General features: G+C 42.6%; 1 protein-coding gene and 1 long non-coding RNA gene across 3 annotated transcripts in view; both read left to right on the plus strand.

Annotated features, from left to right (window-relative positions):
• Window positions 1–22,118, plus strand: part of LOC146171905 (uncharacterized) — a 263,996-nt gene that overhangs the window by 140,522 nt on the left and 101,356 nt on the right. The window lies entirely within an intron of this gene.
• LOC146171909 (uncharacterized) lies at window positions 469–11,694 on the plus strand. The gene is made up of 4 exons (XM_084586198.1): window positions 469–477; window positions 7,114–7,430; window positions 9,190–9,245; window positions 10,200–11,694. The coding sequence occupies exons 1-4, from the start codon at window positions 469–471 to the stop codon at window positions 10,244–10,246; spliced, it is 429 nt and encodes a 142-aa protein (XP_084442324.1). The 3' UTR covers window positions 10,247–11,694.

Raw genomic sequence — 22,118 nt, forward strand, 5'->3', positions numbered from 1 at the left:
TTTAGACCTGTCATTTTGTTCACCTTCTCTCTTTAATGATTTTAAATGGGAAGTTTTAGAGAATCCATATGGGAGTGATCACCTACCAGTACTAATCCGCATGTCATCATCACCAAAAGTCACCCCAAGCAAACCGCGACGATGGAAGCTCCACTTAGCCGACTGGCCACTTTTCCAGTCCAAAGCCAATCTGGAAGAAGTTTTTTCAGAGGAGCTCACTGTAGATGAATTGAATGAAAGGTTTACTAATTGCATAATACGTGCAGCAAAGCTAGCTATTCCACAGTCTTCGGGAGTTGTGCATCGCAGTAACAAAGCCTGGTACACGCAAGAATGCCGGGATGCAAAAAAGAAACAAAATAAGGCCTGGGGAACATTCCGCAGGTACCCAACCCAAGGAAACCTTATAGCATTTAAAAAGGCAAGAGCAGAAGCACGATTTATTCGTCGAAAGGCTGAAAAAGAATCATGGCAGAGGTATGTGACGTCAATAAATAGTTCGATGAAGTCCAAAAAAATGTGGGAGCAAGTTCACAAACTAGACGGAAGCTACTCCTCATTTACTATTCCCATATTGACAACCCCCGATACTCAATCGACTCTAGAAGAACAGGCAGACATATTAGGAAGACATTTTTCTGCAGTATCTAGCTCCTCACACTACACTGACACTTTCTTAAGGTACAAAAATGTGGCTGAAAGACAAAGGCTACCAACAAGTGGCAAGAGAAATGAAAAATATAATAGTTTAATTACGCTCCAAGAAATACACACAGTACTCTCTGCCGGAAAGCAGACTGCCCCAGGGGCTGATGAGGTGCATTACGAAATGTTAGCACACCTCTCTGAAAATGCTATTAAAGCACTCCTTGATTTTTTTAATAAGATATGGGTGTTAGGGAAGATGCCAGAAGCCTGGAAAAAAGCCATTATTGTCCCATTGCTTAAACCAGGTAAACCGCCAACCTCTGCATGCAGCTATCGGCCCATAGCTTTGACAAGTTGCCTTGCAAAGACCTTTGAAAGTATTTTAAATATTAGATTAAATTTTGTTCTACAATCACGACAACTACTTGACATACATCAGTGTGGCTTTAGAAAAGCACATTCAACAACTGATCATCTGGTCCGCTTCGAGAATACAGTCAGAGAAGCGTTTATACATAAACAGAGCTGTCTCGCGGTATTCTTTGATCTGGAGAAGGCCTACGACACAACTTGGAGGTTCGGAATATTGCGTGACCTTGCAGACTTGGGCATCCGTGGGAGAATGCTAAACATCTTGCGTGATTTCCTCTCTAACCGTTCATTTAATGTTCGTCTAGGCACAACTATGTCAAAAACATTTATCCAAGAGAATGGCGTACCACAGGGATGTATTTTAAGTACTACATTGTTTGTTGTAAAAATGAATAGTATAAGTAAAGCAATCCCAGAGTCTGTTATGTATTCACTTTACGTTGATGACTTGCAAATTGCCTGTACATCATCCAACATATCATCCTGTGAGAGGCAAATACAGATAACATTGAATAAGTTAGCTACATGGGCAGACAGGAATGGGTTTAAATTCTCCCCTCAAAAAACAGTAGCTGTTCTTTTTTCACTGAAGAGAGGCCTACAGACAGATCCAACTTTATACCTAAATGAAGCTGAACTGCCAGTAAAAAATAAACATAAATTTTTAGGTATAACTTTTGATAAAAAATTAACATTCCTGCCTCACATAACTAACCTTAAAAAGAAAGCTTCTAAGTCCCTCAACATACTCAAAGTTCTCTCAAAGAAGAACTGGGGATCCGATCGAACATGCCTTTTACACATTTATCGCTCTGTTGTACGCTCCAGTTTAGATTACGGTTGTATTGTGTATGGCTCCGCGAGGTCATCATATCTAAAGCGATTAGACCCAATACATAATCTCGGCTTACGTCTTTCTAGTGGTGCATACAGAACATCCCCCATTAAAAGCATCTATGTAGAAACAAATGAACCACCCCTTGCCGACAGGAGGAGCATGCTTACATGTGAATACATACTCAGGATAAGATCTTTACCAAAACATCTCTGTTTCCCCTTAGTTACAAAGTGCCCTTCCAGAACACTGTTCATAAACAAACCCCATGCTATCAGGTCTTTACTACTCCGCTTTGAAGAAATATGCCAAGATTTAGGAATACTGGATGCACTTCCAACTGTAGCCCAGAGACAGTATTCATTTCCGCCCTGGTACAGCCTTCCCTCTACATGTGACCTCACACTGACAGCCTTCCGAAAAAATCAAACAGCACACGAATACATATTACAGGAATACCTAGCACTACGAGAGAAGTATATGAACTTCACAGAATTTTTCACAGATGGATCAAAAACAGCAAATTATGTTGGATGTGCTGTCGTGCAAGGCGACAGAGAAAAAGTTGTAAGGCTACCTAACAGTGCCTCAATATTTACTGCAGAATGTTATGCTGTCTATGTAGCTGTAAATAAAATTATGCAACAGAACTGTGAAAAGAGCATAATCTATACCGATTCTTTAAGTGTGCTTACGGCATTACATTCCAAAAATGCAGTTGAGCCTATAGTAGGGAAAATCATTCACGGCATAGAAAAAATCACAACACAAGGCCAAACCATAATCTTTTGCTGGGTTCCTAGCCATGTTGGGATAGATGGTAACGAAGTAGCCGACTCATGTGCTGCACAAGCTCGAACTAAGAAAATAAAGAAAATACCAATTCCCTACAAGGATTGTATTAAGATAGTAAAAAGAAGCCTGATAGATAAATGGCAGAAAAAATGGAATAACGAAGAACAAAATAAACTACACACAGTAAAACCCATAGTAGGAGAATGGAAATCATGTACACAGAACAAACGCTTCAGTGAGGTGATTTTGTGCCGTCTTCGAATCGGACATACACACTTGACACACAATTTCTTACTGAGAAAAGAGCAAAAACCATTATGCAAAGAATGTGGAGGTGAGCTCACCGTGAACCACATTTTGATCTCATGCACAGAACTTGAACAGTTAAAGAAAAAATATTTTACCCCATTCTATAATGAACGCATCCTATTCCACCCCTGTTTACTATTAGGAGACAACCCGCTTGTTGAAATTTCATCTGTTTTTAGTTTTCTTAAAGAGTTAGGGATTCTAAATCAGCTGTAATTTTCTAAACTTTTCATTTTCACTCATAAAGAAGCTCAGCAACCTAGTGTTTGGCGCATGATGGCCATAGTAGCCTATGTGCCAAAAAACCCAACCCAACCCAACCCAACTTGAATGTGTGACAGCCTTTCATTTTAGGCTGTGTATTGTAGAGTGTGCAGTGCTGTAAATAAATTTTGTATTGTTTTGTATATTGTAATTTTCAGTTTTCTTATAAGCAAGGCTTCATTTCAGATGCATGTAAAAAAAAAATGCCAAAAAGTACCGAAAGCAAATGATACACCAATTGTTAATCAACGACGAGCTGTTTAAAGCTACAGGGAATGTGTTACGTGAGTAGCAGGTCTCTTAAAGTGTGCATGTTTTACCAAAATAAAGGACAGAAGCTATACTGCAACTTGTTGGAAAAACCATGCATACAAGACACACTAGCTGCAAATCATACGCTCATTTAAATCACGTTTAGTTTTCCAATGATAAGCAATCAGAATGTCGAAAAAGTAAATTTCATGCTTTATTCCCATATTTATGCCCGTATTCAGGTGAGGTTCATTTGAGCATGTTTTTGAGTCAGAGTGTAGAGAATGGATGTTAGACAGTTGCACGTTGGACATTATGCATTGCTGGAAGAGCACACAGGGGATGGCAAAGCCAATACAAATCATACAGTATTATCACCTGGCATTAATGAACCTTTGCCAAAAAATCCAGAACACCACCCTGATGTGCTGCAGGCCACATCAGCCTTGCAATTCATGCCTCTTTTTGTCTAATATTGTCTCCGTGCATGCTTCTGTTTTTCTTTTTTGTTGCTTATTTGGGAACACAGCGCGGAACAAGACACAACACAAGAAAACGAAGGTAGACAGGACGGAGCGCTGATTTGTTGCTGTTACTTTTTACTTACGGTGTCCTTAAAGTCACGCTTGTTTTCCCCTTTGGCTCCCTTGCTTCACTCAGAGACAGGTTCAGGCTTTGTGTATATAGCATGTGCACTGGTTAATGTGTGCATGAATGCTACATTCAATTGAGAATTGCTTTAAGAAAATGGTTTCCATACTGCATCTAGCTCATTGTAATTAGGCATCATATATCATATTCACTATGTCTGTTCCTTCACTTCCTGATCGTCAAATAGTATATGTGAAGGCATTCCTCTAGCCGACCTCATCACCCTTCTCTCCTCTGAGGAATCTTGCTGCACTGAAAGAAAGTGCCGGATGCTATTGCAAGTGCAAAACTGGTAAACAGTAGCAAAGGAACTAGGCTGTACCTGACAAATTTTGTTTCTCTTGTGACATTGTGGTGTGATGTGCACCTGCATCAGACGAGCAGTGTTGCTACTTTTATAAAATGTTTTTATGCAACATGCTCAGAAACCAAGCAGAATAATACCGACAGTTTTCTTTTTTTTTTCTTTTCTTTTTTTTTTTTTTTTTTTTTAACGAGGCATCTGCCACAACACAGTGACACTCTGCATGTGGTGAAATGTGCATACAGCGTGCTATGTCTAATTCAGGGCACATTAAATGCCATCAGCGTGAAAGCTAACCTGTTGCTGCCAGTGGGCATCTGGATACACTTTTTATTGCATTTTCATTGCTGCCAGAAAATCTTATCTGCTTATTTTTGCGGCTGCGTGAAAACGTCCCCGCCGCGATGGCTCAGTAATGATTATAGACGCTCGGCTCTCTGACCCGCAATATGTGCGTAGCCCAGCTACGACGATCGCATTTCGATGGAATTAACACGCTAAAGGTGGTCCGATGTCAGCGCATGCTAAGATCGCCAGATATATGGCCTAATCGAGCTCTCCACTATGCGTGTTTTCACTACGCCGCTCCAGTCGGGCCGATTTCCGCACGCTACGCCACTGAAGCCGACACGTATACCCGGCCGTAGCAGACTTGCTAACATGATGGAAACGGTGGGCTGCCGCAGGCACTTTCCAACGACAGTGATACCCTGAGAAGGCCAGCGTTGTCGTCGGACAGGTGCGTCTCTTCTCTAGAGGCAACTGCAGCCCGAAAATCTGTTGGGCGCTTCCAATTCTCAGTATTCGTAAACAAATTCTTTAATCCTGATACTCGCCGATTTCTCTGCGCGACTAAGTCCTTAAATGAAACACGCACAGCTAGCAACATGCAGGCATCTCAAGTGAGGCATCGCTCACACTTGACGACCGGCTGTTTGTGGGGTTTGTGTCGAGTACCGCCGTTCGTTCAGCCTAGCTGCTGCTGGACGTCCGACAGCGTATGTACTATGATGCACTGTGGTCGCAACTACCGTTACTATAATAGTACAGTACAGCCGCAACGTATACGTAAGTATCTCACTATCTCCTCAGCCTTGCCCTGCCGCGCGACGCGTATATGCAGCGTAAACACTGTTCGCACCGACCCTTCAGCTTCTTGGCATCGCAGCGTTGGCATTTTTGTAATCGGCGCCAAGTAGCAGACGACGGCGTTATTTTTTGTAACTTTTTTCTTTGTTTTTTAAATTTCGTCATCAATTTCTGTTTATACGCGTTTTAGCGCCGTCTCAATTTTCACGTCACGGGTACGTCACAACATGGCCGAAAAGGCGAATATCGAGGATCACCAGACCATCTTTATTGGAATGCTCCGTCGCTTCTGCGCATGCGCCAGCTGAAAGAAGTGAGGAGGAATAACTTGCCGGACGTGACGTAAAACTTGTTTTATGTTTTGTTTGTAAAATGTCTGCCGCTTCTCGTCGCCGTTTCTAGCGATAGGCCGATCCGGCTCCGTGATCGCTCGCAAGCCGGACTTGACTGTGGCGATGGTGGCGCACGGGTTTCTTGGCATCGTAGTTAGAATATCGTAGCCGAGTGGCCGTGTGTGGCCGTGTTCCCAGGTGTTCCTTTCCACTTGTTATAATACTCCTTGAGCTTCGGCCTCGCGTACTGCTGTTCGTCAAGCGGCATGCTGTGATAGCACCGTCTCCGACCTGTGGACTCTGCGACGCTAGTTCTGCAATGCGTGTCAGCCCGCCCTTGTCGATGATACATGCCTGCAGTATGTTGCAAGTAACTGTTGTATTCAGCATTCCATATACTTACTTGCATTTCCCGAAATTTATACGAGTCACTGCCTTTGGATCATCCGAAAGTACGTATACAATCGGACTGAGGTGTACAGCGCAAGTTACGCAACACATGGGATGCGAAAAAACATGGAATCTCGCTGTCATTTTCATCGTTGTCCTCGACTTCGACACCACTATTTAGTAGCAGTGGTAAACTTTAATCACCTGGAAATACCAGTATAAAAAGGCCGGTTGGAGACAAAATTGCCTCTCTATCCTGGATTTCAAGAGGTCGGTTAGTGTATCCGCAGGGCAATTGTTTTGCCATTTTCGTTGCCTTTATCGGATGTACAAACACGGAATTCGGTGTCCAATTGATGCAGGTAGCTTGGCACAGCTAATCTATTATGAAGCTCCGGTGCGGTAGCCAGCCCGGGACTAACCGGGAAATAGAACCTCAACCGGGAAGGCCAGCGATAACCATGAATATTCAGAGGATGTCCACAAATAGCCCTAATGTCCAATGTCACTTGTCGATATTGTGTGGATATTGAGAGGATTATTCGATGAAAATAATCATTTAGTGGATATTCTAAAGATATTATTTCGTGGATGTTCTTTCAGTGTATAGAAATCTAGGAAAAGTGCTTAAAAGCTTTGAGTGGATGTATATTTAACTTGAAGTTATAGCACAAACATATTGCGCATGTGTCGTCTCATACAGGGGAGAGACAAGGTCGGAGAGATGTTTACTCAATGTTTGGTCCTTTTTTTTTCTGAAGGAATTATTTAGGCTATCGACTGGCGCATTTCTTTTTTTTTTTTTTTTTTCATGGCTGCCAACACGTGCGGAAGGCCAAACTTTGTAGAGACTCCTCACGTTGTGTTCACAGTCCCAAACGCTAGTGTTCCGAAACGAGCGCAGTCACAAACGCCAGAGTTCCGAAACGAGAACCAACAACAGAGCTGGCAGCTTAGTAGCCACGGTCATCGCCACCGGCCGCGCCGCTAGCGCCACCGCCAGCATTGCTGTGGCAGCCGCCTCAGTTTGCTGCGTTGTTGTGGTGGTTCGTTCGCTTGTTTCTTTTTTTTTTCTTTCGCGTGTTTGTGTTGTTCTCGCAACGGCGGCCTTTTTGTTGTGTGCTTCACGTAGTCCCGCGCCCAAATTCGGCCAAGCACCAGACGACTGTGCGGGAGAACAGCTAAAATGGTGAGTGTTGATGTTACTGTTTGGCAAACAAAGTGTTAGGGTTCGTTTCTGGTATTGTGCAATTTTAGTGGCGGTGACTTTACCAGTCGATTATCGTTTCGGTTGAGGGCATACATTGCTAAAAATACACGACGTTTAGTTCGAGCTGGGATGATTGAACCGTCAATGTGGGCAAAATACACAGTGCCGCTTCTTTGCCTCTAGAAAGAAGCATGCGTGTGGGACTTGTTGTTCATTATAGGGATGGCAGCCAAGCTAGAGGCAATCAGATGCGATTTTGGGTGTCTAGAAAAGCCTGAACTTGAATAAAACACTTTGCAGGGCAGTCCTGCCGCCTACCATATACATTACCTCTTATTAGTAAAGTGGACAGCTTCCTAGCGCAGCTCTAGAAGGCAGTTCCGGCCTTGTCTTGTGATGGTGAAAGACTACCAAGAGCCCATCATTCATTGCTACTCTCGAATATATAGCAGGCATTCAAGGGCTTGGGTTTTGATAGCTATTAAAGTTCTTATCTTTAAATTTGCTATGTTTTTGCTCTTGTTTGGGAGTCAGCTGCAGTTTTCTGAATTTAATCATTTTTTAACATTATCTAAAATTTTCCTGTGTTCATTCCTTGAAATTTCCTTTCATTTAAGTTGTCATACTTAGTGACACCCTGGTGGTCTTGTATGTTTTTTCTTACACATGTTGCTTTTTAATTTAAGCTGAATGTTGCCCCGTGAACACTGGAAGATTGCAACAAAATCCTTTCCACTGTTTGCAAGGCCCAGCATATGTTTACGTTGTATGTATGTGTATATTGTTGGTGTAATTACACTAATGAACAGTTTCCTTCCAGCATACCCACCATTTCACTTTTTTTTTTCCTGTTTATATTAAAAGGGCTGTCTTTACCACTTCTTGCAGTGTGCTTACAATATGAGTTTTTGCCATGGATTTTCAAAATATTTTGTGAAGAATAGAGTGCTGTCTCCACAAGTGTGCTTGTTTAGGATATACTGCCAGTGCATTGCGACTGCTGCTGAGTTCATTTTACCAAGCTCAGATTGCATCAATGAACATGCTTCATTTGCATCATACCCACCATTCTACTTTTTTCATGTTTGTGATAAATGTGCTGCCGTTACTATTGTCATGTATTTATATATGTGCATTTGTATATTTGCAGGTCATCAATGTGCACCCCGGACTTGATATCACAGAGGCAAAATAAAACATAAATGACCAAATAAACATGACTGTACAACAACAATTTTTCTTGGTGATTTTCAGCTGTTGCTGCAAAGTATGGAATCAATTACTTAGTGCACTCTAAATGTATTTAGGGCATTTCCCCCGAAGAGAAGTATATTTGCAGGATGGTAGTAGCTGCACAGTAACGCCCACTCACCCTACTTTATAATAAGCCAGTAATTGCTCAATAATATCCACCCAGGTGGAGCCATATGGTGCTTGGGTGGACATTATTGAGCAATTACTCGCTTATTATAAAGTAGGGTACTCCTAATGCACAACTCGCAGCACCAAAAAATATATTGGTTAATATCCACACAATATCATTTAATGTCTAATCAATATTGTGTGTGGACATGCTGTGGGCATTATATGGGCGTCCACAAGTGTCAAAATGGACATTCCATGGATGTTATGTCAACATAATATCAACTTCTGTAAACATCATATGGACATCGGATATCTATTTATGGATGTTCATTGAATATCCATTGAATATAATATGGTTTTCTGGTCATCACAGCTCTCAAGCGACTTGCTGCCGGCCTACTGGACTAGTCATGCAACCGTGGAATCCAGGTATATTTTCAAGTAAACTTCTGTACTTAGGAGTGCCAGGAGGTAGACCGCCCGCGTAATGAAAAAATGCTCTCGACATCTCCCGACGCAGTCCTGCCTCTAGTTTTGCTCCTAAAGTTAAAGGCTCGAAGCGCAAGCTGTGAAAGGCCTGGTATTTTTGCACAGTATTTATCTTCCAGCTGCTCTAGCTCTAGACAGTTCTTGTATCTAATTCCTGTACTTTTTTTTTTTTTGTCTCAGAAAACATCCCACGACGTCCTATTCGATCGATGTTATTTCTACCTGCCCTGTTGTGCTTATCATTGTAGACAAGCATGTAGACTAGTGTTAAAACAATAAATAAACAGTGCTGCGTTCGTGATTCCATCTTTGTCCAGTCATTGCCCTTGCGACTAGTTGCAGCATGCACCAAAAACAAAGTTTGCCAAGTAATTATTTCCTCTGCCTTAGGGAAAAAAGGCCAGCTGTGAAAGCTGCAAAGATATGGACTGATATCCCTTCATATTTTTTCACACAATCATGCTAATGATGTGTTGCATCTTCAAAGATCTAAGCAGTCTGCTTGCCAGCGCAAGACGGAACATTTATTGCGGACTGCATATTAGTTGTGTAGTGTCAAAATGCACACATGCATCTCGATTTCAGGTCATACAATACCCTCGGGTGGTCACAAAATACTCCATATGTCATGATAGCCAACTGCAGCTATGGAATAAAAAAGGTATATGGACATAAATCATTGCAAGAGTAACAAAACTGCGTAAATTTGCACTGTTAAAAATATTAAACACTACACAGCGAAAGTAGTTTTGCTAGAACCATTGCTGTGACTGACATGGCAAACAGTGCTTGTTGCCTTTAGTGATGTGTTGAGCACAAGGCCTGCATGGAGATTTTAATCCTGTCCGTTAGGCAGAGTTATGTCCTGTTTTTGTTGTGTTGTCATGCATGCAGGCCAAGATAATGCCATATGGTCCTTGGTTCCAACGCTGCAATTCTGAAAAAGTGACTGCCAAGACAGGTCCGATGTACACCGTCCTACTGCTGACCGTGTATATTCCTAAGTGATGTCCAAGTCTTGGGCAGACACTAATCGACGCAGCTCACAAAGCAACATTCCTGCCAAGGTGGTTGCTTACCATAAAAACCACATGCCATAGCTGCCATTCATGGCAGCTCGGAAGTAATGAAGTGCTGACGAAACATATTTCGGATGTTCAGTGAGTTTACACAAGAGGGAGTTGTTAATATGGTTAATTAGTCACCAGTGAAATTTACACTGTATTTATTTTGTTAAACAAAGCTCCTCTTGTGGAGTAAAATAAGCTAAAATTAGCCACAGGCACAAAGTAGGCAAATGGCAATACATATTGAAATACTTATTGTGAATTGTGTTTTATTGTCGGATTCCTTTGAAGGGACACTAAGGAGGATGGAAAGCAGTTTTCCTGTATCGCTAAGATACAGTGTTCTAATCTTAAAGAGACCACACGAGTCGCTTTGGGATGTTAAACCCCACAAACCATTAAAGAGACCACTTAAAATGAAAGCAGAGGTTTTAAAAGGATGGAAAGACCAAGAAACAGAACAAAGATGCTGCCATTACCGGCCAATTTTGCAAGTAAAATGCATGCTTCCACACAGAAGTTTTGGTGCAGATTACTGCAAGATATATTGTGTCGTGAGCCACTCTAATGTGGCAGTGACACGTCCTTTTCAGCAAGGTCATCATGAATCGACTCATGGGAAGGCTTCCAATTTAATTTTCTCACCAATAAATACTATATGCCACAATTGCTGCCGGACAACACAGCCATAATGAGAGAAATAATCAAATATTTACTGAGACCAATGACTCAATGGAGTTGTCCTCAGTGTCACTTTAAAAGGGTGAACTGAAGCATTCAAGCAAAGTATGCACTGATGCATGTGAGAAAATATTCTGAGGTAACACAATCTTTGCTCCAACAGAAGACTCGCAACTTCACCACAAAGAGGGAAAACAGCTGCCCAGGTACACTGGTACAGCACATACAGCAATTGCAATAATTAGCAGACATGCATTGCAATTCACAGAATGTCACGAAATGTGGTCGCTAGGTTAAATGTAATAGCATTAAATGTGCAAGCATATTTTGCAGATTGCCGAGATTTATTTGTTGCTTCAATTATTTATTTCATATATACGGCAACACCTTTGGTCAACAAAAAAAAAAGGGCGTGTAGGTGCCAGGAAAGGGGTCAGATTAGATGTGCTAGGTTTTCCTCCTGGAGGAGCAAGGAGAGAATCATTCTCCTGTAACCAGTTGACGGTGGATTCATCCAAATGTGAAGGTCCGATGTTCGACGACCCAAAAGTTACCTAAACGGGCATCTCTGCCAGCCGTCGACCAGAGCATATGCAACAGAGGTGGTCATGTGTAGCCTAAGCACGGACATCTGCACGAAAGAAGGGAAAAAAAAAAAAAAGAGCTCACATTTTGGGTATCACATCAAAAATATGTGTAAGCCCACTCAGCAACCAAAAATGACATACACTGTACATGCATACAACACATGAATATGTCAGCGCAACTTAACAGTGTTGGCCGTTCATGTCATATCGTAATTATGGTGCAGTGAGGCTTACTGATGAATTAAACAGGCTCTGCTCATCACAAACCTCTCAGCAGCACCTTCCCACAATCAGTGTCCTGACCTTTCAATAAGACAGCTTTCTCCTCGTCGCATTGCTAGAATGCATCAGAACGTTCTTGCTCACAGCATATAAATACGATCAATATGATAAAGCTCACCATGAATGTCATTACGGTTTCTTCCCCTCCCCCCTTATCATCTGCCTGTACTGTATGCACAGCTCTCTTGACCTATCCACATCCAAATGAGAACAACTTAAGGGAATAGTGAGGGCAAAATGAACTTGGTCTATACCAATAAATTACTGTGTTCTAATAATGAAACACAGGCTTTTTCTATGGTAGAAGTTTTATAGATTACAAAAGCATGGAAACTAAAATACAGCTAAGCCACCAATGGCCACTTTTGTAAGTAAACCGCGGTGACGTTACTTAATGTTTACTCCGGCAGATCTCCAATGCACGACTACACAGCCGTTCACTACTGATTGATAAGTGTGTTTTGCAGCATGAGCTGCATCTCTTAAGGATTAAGGGGACTCTCCTGGAGAAATTTGTGATGGCTACATGACATTTTCTGAATTGTGACCATGTGGTGTGTGCATGTACAACAGTATGGTGCATGCGCAGAAATAAAAATTGCCTGCAAGCAAATTTCTGGTCTGAAGCCCTGAGGCACTAAAGCCACTCTCTTGTCGTCGGAGTGTGACGCCACGCACCATGTGATGGGTGCATAATAAAAAGCATATAAATGGCACACGGCTACGAATGTGATTTGAACCCATGGCAAGCTATACAGGTCAGATTCTCTGGGCGCTGCATTAAACAACTTCACCTAGCTTCACCTATAGCTTCACAACTTCACCTATAGCTTCACCTTGACATTGCACGCATTATACAGCCACTTTCTCATGCTGCGCATCACTGTCTTCATCAACTTCCACTTGTGCACAGTTTAGTCACAAAGCAAGACCATGCAGACAGAAAACATTTCAACATGTGGTTACTGAAAAAAAAAAAAAAAATCGTCTAATGCTCATTTCATATGCCTTAGGAAAACCCTCCAAGGTTAAGCAGACTTGCAATAAAAAGTGATTACTCACTGCCATCCAACCGATGGCAGCCCTATTGCTACAAGAAAAGATATGCAGCTTTTTCAACCAAAGAGGTTTTGATAAAGCTGCATAGCTTTCGTTTGCAGCCTTATCGCTGTGCTTTGGTGGATGCTTATGAGTAATTACTCCCTTATTCCACTAGTCTTGTAGGTCAGAGGGGAAGGGGGTAGTTTGGTAACGCTGGGGGCTTCCATCGGCCGAGTCCGTAACTCTGTCTTCTTGGGCAGCCATGCTGTGCTACAGGCCACAACAATTTTTCAGACTGTTCTACGCCATTTCTGTGAGAGCAAAGCTTACTGCCTTCTTGTCGTTGTTTTATTCGTGCTGCAAATGGGTTTTACTCTACAAGTAGTTCTTTTGGTCATGACACCACAGGTGCAAATCAAATGTTGCATTTTGATTGTTTTCGGAGTAATAAATGCACCTCTTGCTGCCAAAAAAATATCAACCTACCTGGAAGAATCCACATAACGATTTTTTTTAGATGAGTAGGATGAAGCTGTCTGCAGCGTCCCTTTAGGGGAGCAGCAGTGCAAAACTTAAATGAAGGATGTAAAAGCTGAGAAGCTATGCTATATCTAATCGATAACTTAGACAAAAAAATTGAGTTGCTGCACATTAGTCCCATAGGCATCTGTACTTCGGTGAACCTCCGAAGTTTACTACTTTCTTTCTTTCTTTTTTTTTTTTTTTTTTTTACATACTGCCCATCGAAATTTCTCAGCTGTGTACAGCCCAGCCAAGGAACTGAGTGAATGCATTCCTTTCATTACAATTTCTCAAGAAATGCAACTGTGGGTGTGTTTTCTGTAATTCTGTCTGCTTTCTTACTAAACATATGAAATTTCTAATAGTACTTAGCCATACAACAAGGGGAAGTTTGCTGCTGGAGAAGAGTAAAAATACTGGCATATTTCTGTAGATCTTTCCCTGTGATGACAATAGTAACAGAATATCTGTTTTGCAGGAATTTATATTTTCTCTAAGCTGGGGATGGTGGCGGCATTGCTATGGGCAAAATATTTTTCTTAGCTGTGGTAGATATGACCAGCCTTATTTAACTAATAGCTATTTTTAAATTAGCAATTGAGTGCTTTAAACTATAGCTGTAATGAAACATTATTCGTCTTATTTAAATCACCTTCAGGGGCTCCCCCACGCACTAACATTAGAGGAGAGGAGAGGTGTCAAAACCTGGGAATTCACGAAGTGCTTGCAAGAGTATGGACGGAGGTCTGGTTCCACCTGGAGCGGGCATGTCGCCTCTTTAGCGAGCAGTTCTCAGAGCTGTGGTGTCGGCCGCCTGTTTTTTTTTTATTATTATTATTTTTTTTAATATCTAGGTTTGGGGGTGTGACATGGATGGTATAAGTAGGATAGAACTTAAAGAAAACAGCAGTTGCTAACAATGAACAATGAATGTTTCCCGGCATGTGTTTTACTCCACTGAACGGTAAACAATCAGTTTTTGATGTGTAAGTACACCAAACAAGCAAGAAGCATTGATGGTATTCTTCAGCTGGTAATTTTGTCTGACGGTTAGCTTCTTATTTAGGTAACCAGAAAGACCTTAAACAGACTATTTTCTGTGACGAAGAAATTGTGCATGGCAGTTACTGCAGACTTAAGTTGTATCCGAGACTATAGAGGGGAAGCAGTTGTTATATATTTTTTTGTTGATGTGTTGCATAGGACAAGCAATATTTATGACTCCGACATTGATGAGAAATTGCAAGTGAACACTTTACACAAGGGCAGAGGTCGTACTTATGAAAAAAAAAAAAAAAAGAAACTAAAGAACAAGGACTACATAAAATGTGTTGAGAAACTATATGGCATTTCAGGTTACTAGCAAACCTAAGAATGCTGCAAAACATGTGCACCTTTGCACCATGATATAACAGATCAACATAAAGCTATACACGTGCAGCCTTTTATGAAATGCACACAGAATTTCCCAGTGCTCCTGCTGCTATTGGAATAAACGGTAGAATTTCACCCCTGGTGGGCACTTCACGCAGGTGCATTGAGCATCCAATGATGCAATATTGTATGCGTGACATTGCGAAATCCTTACAACTGCAAACATACTGCCTTATGCCGCCGTGAAACAGCAAGGCATAGGCTTCCACTGGGGATCACATAGCGTCGCTTCCATCTTGTGGCATGATTGTTATACTTGCACCGTGGCTCTGTCGCTTTGAAGTTTTTTTATTTATTTATTTATAGGTACTGCGATCTGGTACAGATCATAGCAGGGTGGGAAAAACAAAAAGAAATACAAGCATATAAACGCACTCAAATTCATAAAATTTGCAGGCACTTTTCAAACATTAGTAAAGAACTTTGAGTTACAGTCTCGCTATTAAGGTTATTCCATTCCGTAATTGTCCTCGGAAAGAAAGAATATTTAAAACAGTTATTTCACGCGTTCACAGGGGTTATTGTTAGTGCATGCCTTTGTCTCGTATTATAACCTGAAGAGTAAGTAATATAATTGGAAGTGTTAATATTATAATGACCTTTTACGAGCTGGAAAAGAAACTTTAATCGGCAGATACGATTGCGCTCAGTCACAGAAGGTAATCCACTACGCTTCACATGCTCGCTGACAGACGCACGGCCATATGAATTAAATACAAACCTAACGACCTCATGCTGTATGCGCTCAAGTTTATGAATGTTAGTTAAGGTGAAAGGGTCCCATATAATTACGGCATATTCTAACAGTGGACGGATGAGGGAGTTGTAAGCTAATAGGCGGACACTGGGCGGAGATGACTTCAGTGAGCGCCTCAAGAAAAAAAGTTTGCGCAGTGAATTAGCTACAACCGCATCTATGTGTTAGGATTGTTATTGTATTCGCCGTACTCTCTTTCATGAGGAAGTCATAGTTTCTTCCACCATAAGCCAGCTAAAGACAATGTGTCCCTTTGCATACATGCTCGTCTCCCAGCGCTATTAATAAAATTCTCAGTAGTGTGCAAAAAAAAAAAAAAATATCTTAGAAACACAAGGGGGCTGTACATACCTCTTAGGTTGTGTGTTGGGCATCACTGCATCACTGACCTTCATTTTAATGGTGGGCTCGTTACTGCCCGCTATCTAGGCAGCGAGCAGTTACATCATCTTTTACTGTCAAGTTTCAAAGATATTCAGAGCAACATTCCTATTTCGAAAATTTACATTTTAAAATGTCCTGCCGTGTTTCTTACCCCTAAAGCTAGGTATACTTTTTTTATCTGGACGCGGAGTGTTCGACTGCCACAAAGAAAATATAGTTGAAAAAAGTCAGCAGACTGTCCTCCAGATGTGAAGCATTTGCTACATTGTACAGAAAATGCTTTGGACTTCTGCACACTATGCCATTTCATACACAACATGCAATGCTGCCAAACGCAGCATGCCTGAGTACCGACTGCATTCGTGCCTGAGAAACAGTTTGTCCTACATCCAAGTCCAAAGTGCAGACATGGCTCGTCCAACTGAGCTATGGAGACATCTATCTTAACACTGAGCGTATTCATCAGTGCCACCCTTGACTACAGCAACGGATGCAGAATTACCAGCATTACCGTATCTGTCATGTGGAATGTGATGAAACAGCGAAGCAGTGTGAGAACCTCCTTATAGCGCCAATGGCATCAAGACTACCAGAACAGAAGCTGTCATTAAGTTACTGGCCAGACAACAGAAAGGAAATCGGCAGCTCTTTATGTAGCCAACAGCCACTGTGACTAAACAATGTTGAGGAGAATGTTTTCTCTTCTTATTTCGTAGTTCTGGTTAGTGGAGAATGAGGTGTGCATTTTTTTTTTACCAGACAGACTATTTGAGAGAATATAAAACAATCCTACTCACTGAAAATGAGGTTCAGTCATTTATTCGTCTTAATAAGCTTTGGCGGGTCGCGATGGTTCGGTACATACATCGCCACTAACGTAGATGCTTTAAACTGAAGGAGGAGTCAAGAAAATGTGCAATAAGGAACTGTGACATTAAAGTTACACAGGCCTACGCGAATGGTATATAACAACACAAGCCCTTTCAAAGCAGTTATTTTCATAGCTGCAGATAAATCAGGTCATAAATGTACGGCGCTGCAGTGTTCTAAAAGGTGAGAGAATTGTTATTTTGAATCTATGGAGCAATGACCTGTAGTAGATGATTTTGGTGCACGAGATGCTGTTTTAAATACAATAAAGGTTATACACATATATTTCATGCAGAACTTTACAACGAACAAAACATTTTAGAAATGTTGCAAACAAGGTCCAGCCATATGTATACATTGAGCATTATCGGCAGGTGGCCAGCTTCCACGATACACATGTCTTAGGATCCGGGATTTAGAACTGACATGAACAGTCGTTCCTTCAGGAAGAACGTTAGTCAAGTAGTGACTAACGTTCTTCCTGAAGGAACGCCAACCGGAACGACGCCCTTTTTTATACTGGCATTTCGAGGTGATTAAAGTTTACCACTGCTACTAAATAGTGGTGTCGAAGTCGAGGACAACGATAAAAATGACAGCGAGATCCCATTCGACTACGCACTCGATCGGAGACGAGTTTGTCGCATCCCATGTGTTGCGCTACTTGCGCTGTACACCTTACTTCCGGATGATCCAAAGGCAGTGACTCGTGTAAATTTCGGGAAATGCAAGTAAGTACTTGCGACATACTGCAGGCATGTTCCATCGACAAGAGCGGGCTGACACGCATTGCAGAACTAGCGTCGCAGAGTCCACAGGTCGGAGATGGTGCTATCTGTAACTAAGAGAACGCATGGGAATATCACAGCTTGCTGCTTGACGAACAGCAGTACGCGAGGCCGAAGCTCAAGGAGTATTATAACATGTGGAAAGGAACACGTACGGCCACACGGCTACGATATTCAAACTACAATGCCAAGAAACCCGTCCGCCACCATCGCCACAGCCATATCCGGCTTGCGAGCTATCACGGAGCCGGCGACACTGGGCCGTATTAGCCCCAGCAATGCATTTGTTATGCATAGCCCCAGCAATGCATTTGTTATGATTGCAGTTATTTTATTGTCACTAAGATTTTTGTCATTCAGCAGTCATTCTGGGCACTGAAGCCAAGTAAAATGCACTATTCTCCTAGCAGCTGCTACAGCAGAGCAGCAGCTACAGCTTTGTTATATCTGATATATAAGCATTTTGTATACTCCACCATGCATACAGTACCTATTTGTATAGGTAGCTTCAATATGCAATGGAATGGCTTCTTTGGGCCTAGTAATTTATTCTCGAATGTACATGTCAATGTTGTATGATCAATGCATATCAAGGTACATGTGCTTCTCTATATGCTGCCAAGAAATAAGTGTTTCTACTGAATATAAGTGGCAGTAAAAAAAAAAAAGATCTTTGTTGGTAGTATTTTCTGATTACAATCAGCATCATGAACATTTACTGCCTTGCTGTAATACTGCACTTTTCAGTTTAAGCATGTTTACACCACAGTGACCACAGCCAACTGTACCAGGCTGCAAGACGGTAGCAGAGAAGAGACAGCGAGCTGGGACTGGGATGGCTTGGCGCTGGTGTAATCAGCCATGACTTCAGTGGGTAGTTGCCGTCTCATGGGTAACCAAAATATGACATCCACTTAGGCCCATCTTTTGCTAATCTCAACAGCTTTTGAGCATGCTTTAGCACTCAATTGAAGATCCATACTAAGTAGCCCACAGCCAGAATCGTAAACATTCGCAGGAATGCTTACAACGTGTGCCAATGCTGTTTAGGCAGGCATCATTGTAAGGACAGCCTTGTAACTTGGTAGTGATGATTACCTGCATAACAGAAGCACCCCGATCTCTTAGGCAGCAAATAAATTTAAACACTATAAATATTTGTCTCCTATTGCTTTTGCCATGCACAAAATTTCACTGCAACATGCATTCTTTGGCATATAGCCCATCTCAGCATATTCAGGAAATGTATCTCTTGCCGAAGCCGAAATCTAAGTCAGTCTCTCCCTGCAAGGCTTGTTTTCGAAAAAAAAAAAAAAAAAGTATTGTCCTCAGAAAAGACTCCCGGTCTTTGCGGAAATGAAAAGAAGCAGGCGTTTTTACGGCGCATTCACTTTCAAGCCGCGAATGTGTCGCAGGCAGGGAGCGTGACAAATGGCCCGAAACCAGTCATCGATGAGCAAGGCGCGCTGGACAATCAATAGTCCCTTCATCCTGTGCTTTACATATAAAGGGCAGGTATACAGAACCCTTTCGACAGCTCTCGCTAGGTCATTTTGAAGACAACTGTTAGAAAACAATGCAACAGTGGGAACGAGACCTTTTGGTTGGAAAAAAAGCCTTGCAGAGAAGCCGACTTACAACAAGTGGTATTGCACACATCAATGCATATAATCAAGATCGTTCGATGACCAACACGGGTTTTTAGATCTTAATCAGGAAAAAGACGCAGGTGTTCAGCAGACCTTCGATCACCTTTCGGTGCACAGGAGTACCGCTATCAAACATTATGGTGTCGCAGCGCTGGCAGACAAGGACAAGGCTAGGGACACACACAACTGCACTGAACTTACAACTTTATTTTGGACGCTTTTGATTCGCGCACATGTAATTGACAGAAGGATGAAATGAAAAGGAGCAGGCGTTTTTACGGCGCATTCACAAACGCTAGACGAACGCGCCGTGGAGGAGGCGTTGGTCCGGCGGGGCAGCCAGGGTCACGAAATGCGCGTGTTCGCTTCGCAGATCTGAGATAAAGCAGGCACAATACAAGTTTACTATGATCTTCAGAACTCTTCGGCAAACACACGCAGTCAATAACAAAATCTACTCACTATTGTGATGTTCACAACGTGCGTAGAACCCCTTGCCTAGCGACTTGTTTCCGTATCCTTGACGGCAATCATCGTTCCGCCCGATGGCTTCCGCTACCGACGCACTGCGTGATGCAAACGACCTTACATTCCCTACGTACAGTACTCACGGATTGAAATAGGACACTCGGAGCGCGTGGCCGTCGCTGCATCCAGCGCCGCCCGTGGGTGCTTATGGAATCAAGGTGCTGCATTGTGGTATAGCGAGAGGGGGAGAACATCTAAAAAGCAGAACTGCTCTTTCCGGTCGCCAATAAGCCGCCCTGTTGTTTACCACACTGCCTTGCATGCAGCGACGGCCACGCGCTCCGAGTGTCCTATTTCAATCCGTGAGTACTGGTTGGAAGCACGGTATAATCGTGGTTGGAAGCCTCCGGTAGCAAAAAAATGCGGTGCGCTTGCCGCCGCGGTGACGACGCACTCGCCCGCAAGCCGCCGTTCATCGATGTTCGTCGGCAATCGTCGCGCAGTCACTACACTTTCTGCTTGTTCCCGAGTTGAACAGAGCCGGAGCAACTTGTCCGGCAAGTCAAACGCGTCCTCGTGCTTCATTCTTCGCTGTGGATCGCCGATACAATGCCTCAAAGCGGCGCATCGCAATTTACGCGGCCGCCATTTTCACTCTCAAACGTTTGAGACTGCTTCTGTCGCTCTCAAAAAAACGCTCTCAATTGGCGGCCATATTTAAGTGCCCAACGTCATCATTTCTTTCGTGTTCATGACGTCTGATGACGTCCACCGGTGACGCAGAACTGACCGGTCAGAACTGACCAATAGGACATAGGCCTTTGAGAGCGATTTTGAGAGCGATCCGTTTGAGAGCGGTGCGTAATACGGCCCCTCGCCAGTGTCGCCGGCTCCGTGATAGCTCGCAAGCCGGATATGGCTGTGGCGATGGTGGCGGACGGGTTTCTTGGCATTGTAGTTTGAATATCGTAGCCGTGTGGCCGTACGTGTTCCTTTCCACATGTTATAATACTCCTTGAGCTTCGGCCTCGCGTACTGCTGTTCGTCAAGCAGCAAGCTGTGATATTCCCATGCGTTCTCTTAGTTACAGATAGCACCATCTCCGACCTGTGGACTCTGCGACGCTAGTTCTGCAATGCGTGTCAGCCCGCTCTTGTCGATGGAACATGCCTGCAGTATGTCGCAAGTACTTACTTGCATTTCCCGAAATTTACACGAGTCACTGCCTTTGGATCATCCGGAAGTAAGGTGTACAGCGCAAGTAGCGCAACACATGGGATGCGACAAACTCGTCTCCGATCGAGTGCGTAGTCGAATGGGATCTCGCTGTCATTTTTATCGTTGTCCTCGACTTCGACACCACTATTTAGTAGCAGTGGTAAACTTTAATCACCTCGAAATGCCAGTATAAAAAAGGGCGTCGTTCCGGTTGGCGTTCCTTCAGGAAGAACGTTAGTCACTACTTGACTAACGTTCTTCCTGAAGGAACGACTGTTCATGTCAGTTCTAAATCCCGGATCCTAAGACATGTGTATCGTGGAAGCTGGCCACCTGCCGATAATGCTCAATGTATACATATGGCTGGACCTTGTTTGCAACATTTCTAAAATGTTTTGTTCGTTGTAAAGTTCTGCATGAAATATATGTGTATAACCTTTATTGTATTTAAAACAGCATCTCGTGCACCAAAATCATCTACTACAGGTCATTGCTCCATAGATTCAAAATAACAATTCTCTCACCTTTTAGAACACTGCAGCGCCGTACATTTATGACCTGATTTATCTGCAGCTATGAAAATAACTGCTTTGAAAGGGCTTGTGTTGTTATATACCATTCGCGTAGGCCTGTGTAACTTTAATGTCACAGTTCCTTATTGCACATTTTCTTGACTCCTCCTTCAGTTTAAAGCATCTACGTTAGTGGCGATGTATGTACCGAACCATCGCGACCCGCCAAAGCTTATTAAGACGAATAAATGACTGAACCTCATTTTCAGTGAGTAGGATTGTTTTATATTCTCTCAAATAGTCTGTCTGGTAAAAAAAAAATGCACACCTCATTCTCCACTAACCAGAACTACGAAATAAGAAGAGAAAACATTCTCCTCAACATTGTTTAGTCACAGTGGCTGTTGGCTACATAAAGAGCTGCTGATTTCCTTTCTGTTGTCTGGCCAGTAACTTAATGACAGCTTCTGTTCTGGTAGTCTTGATGCCATTGGCGCTATAAGGAGGTTCTCACACTGCTTCGCTGTTTCATCACATTCCACATGACAGATAC

Source organism: Amblyomma maculatum, unplaced genomic scaffold (assembly GCF_055883805.1).
Source record: "Amblyomma maculatum isolate TAMU_Amacu unplaced genomic scaffold, ASM5588380v1 scaffold_15, whole genome shotgun sequence".
Taxonomy (NCBI): domain Eukaryota; kingdom Metazoa; phylum Arthropoda; class Arachnida; order Ixodida; family Ixodidae; genus Amblyomma; species Amblyomma maculatum.

Coding starts and splice junctions, on each gene's coding strand:
- LOC146171909 (XM_084586198.1), top strand. Junction 7,431..9,189: donor GCGGGAGAACAGCTAAAATG/GTGAGTGTTGAT, acceptor TGGTCATCACAG/CTCTCAAGCGACTTGCTGCC. Junction 9,246..10,199: donor CATGCAACCGTGGAATCCAG/GTATATTTTCAA, acceptor TCATGCATGCAG/GCCAAGATAATGCCATATGG.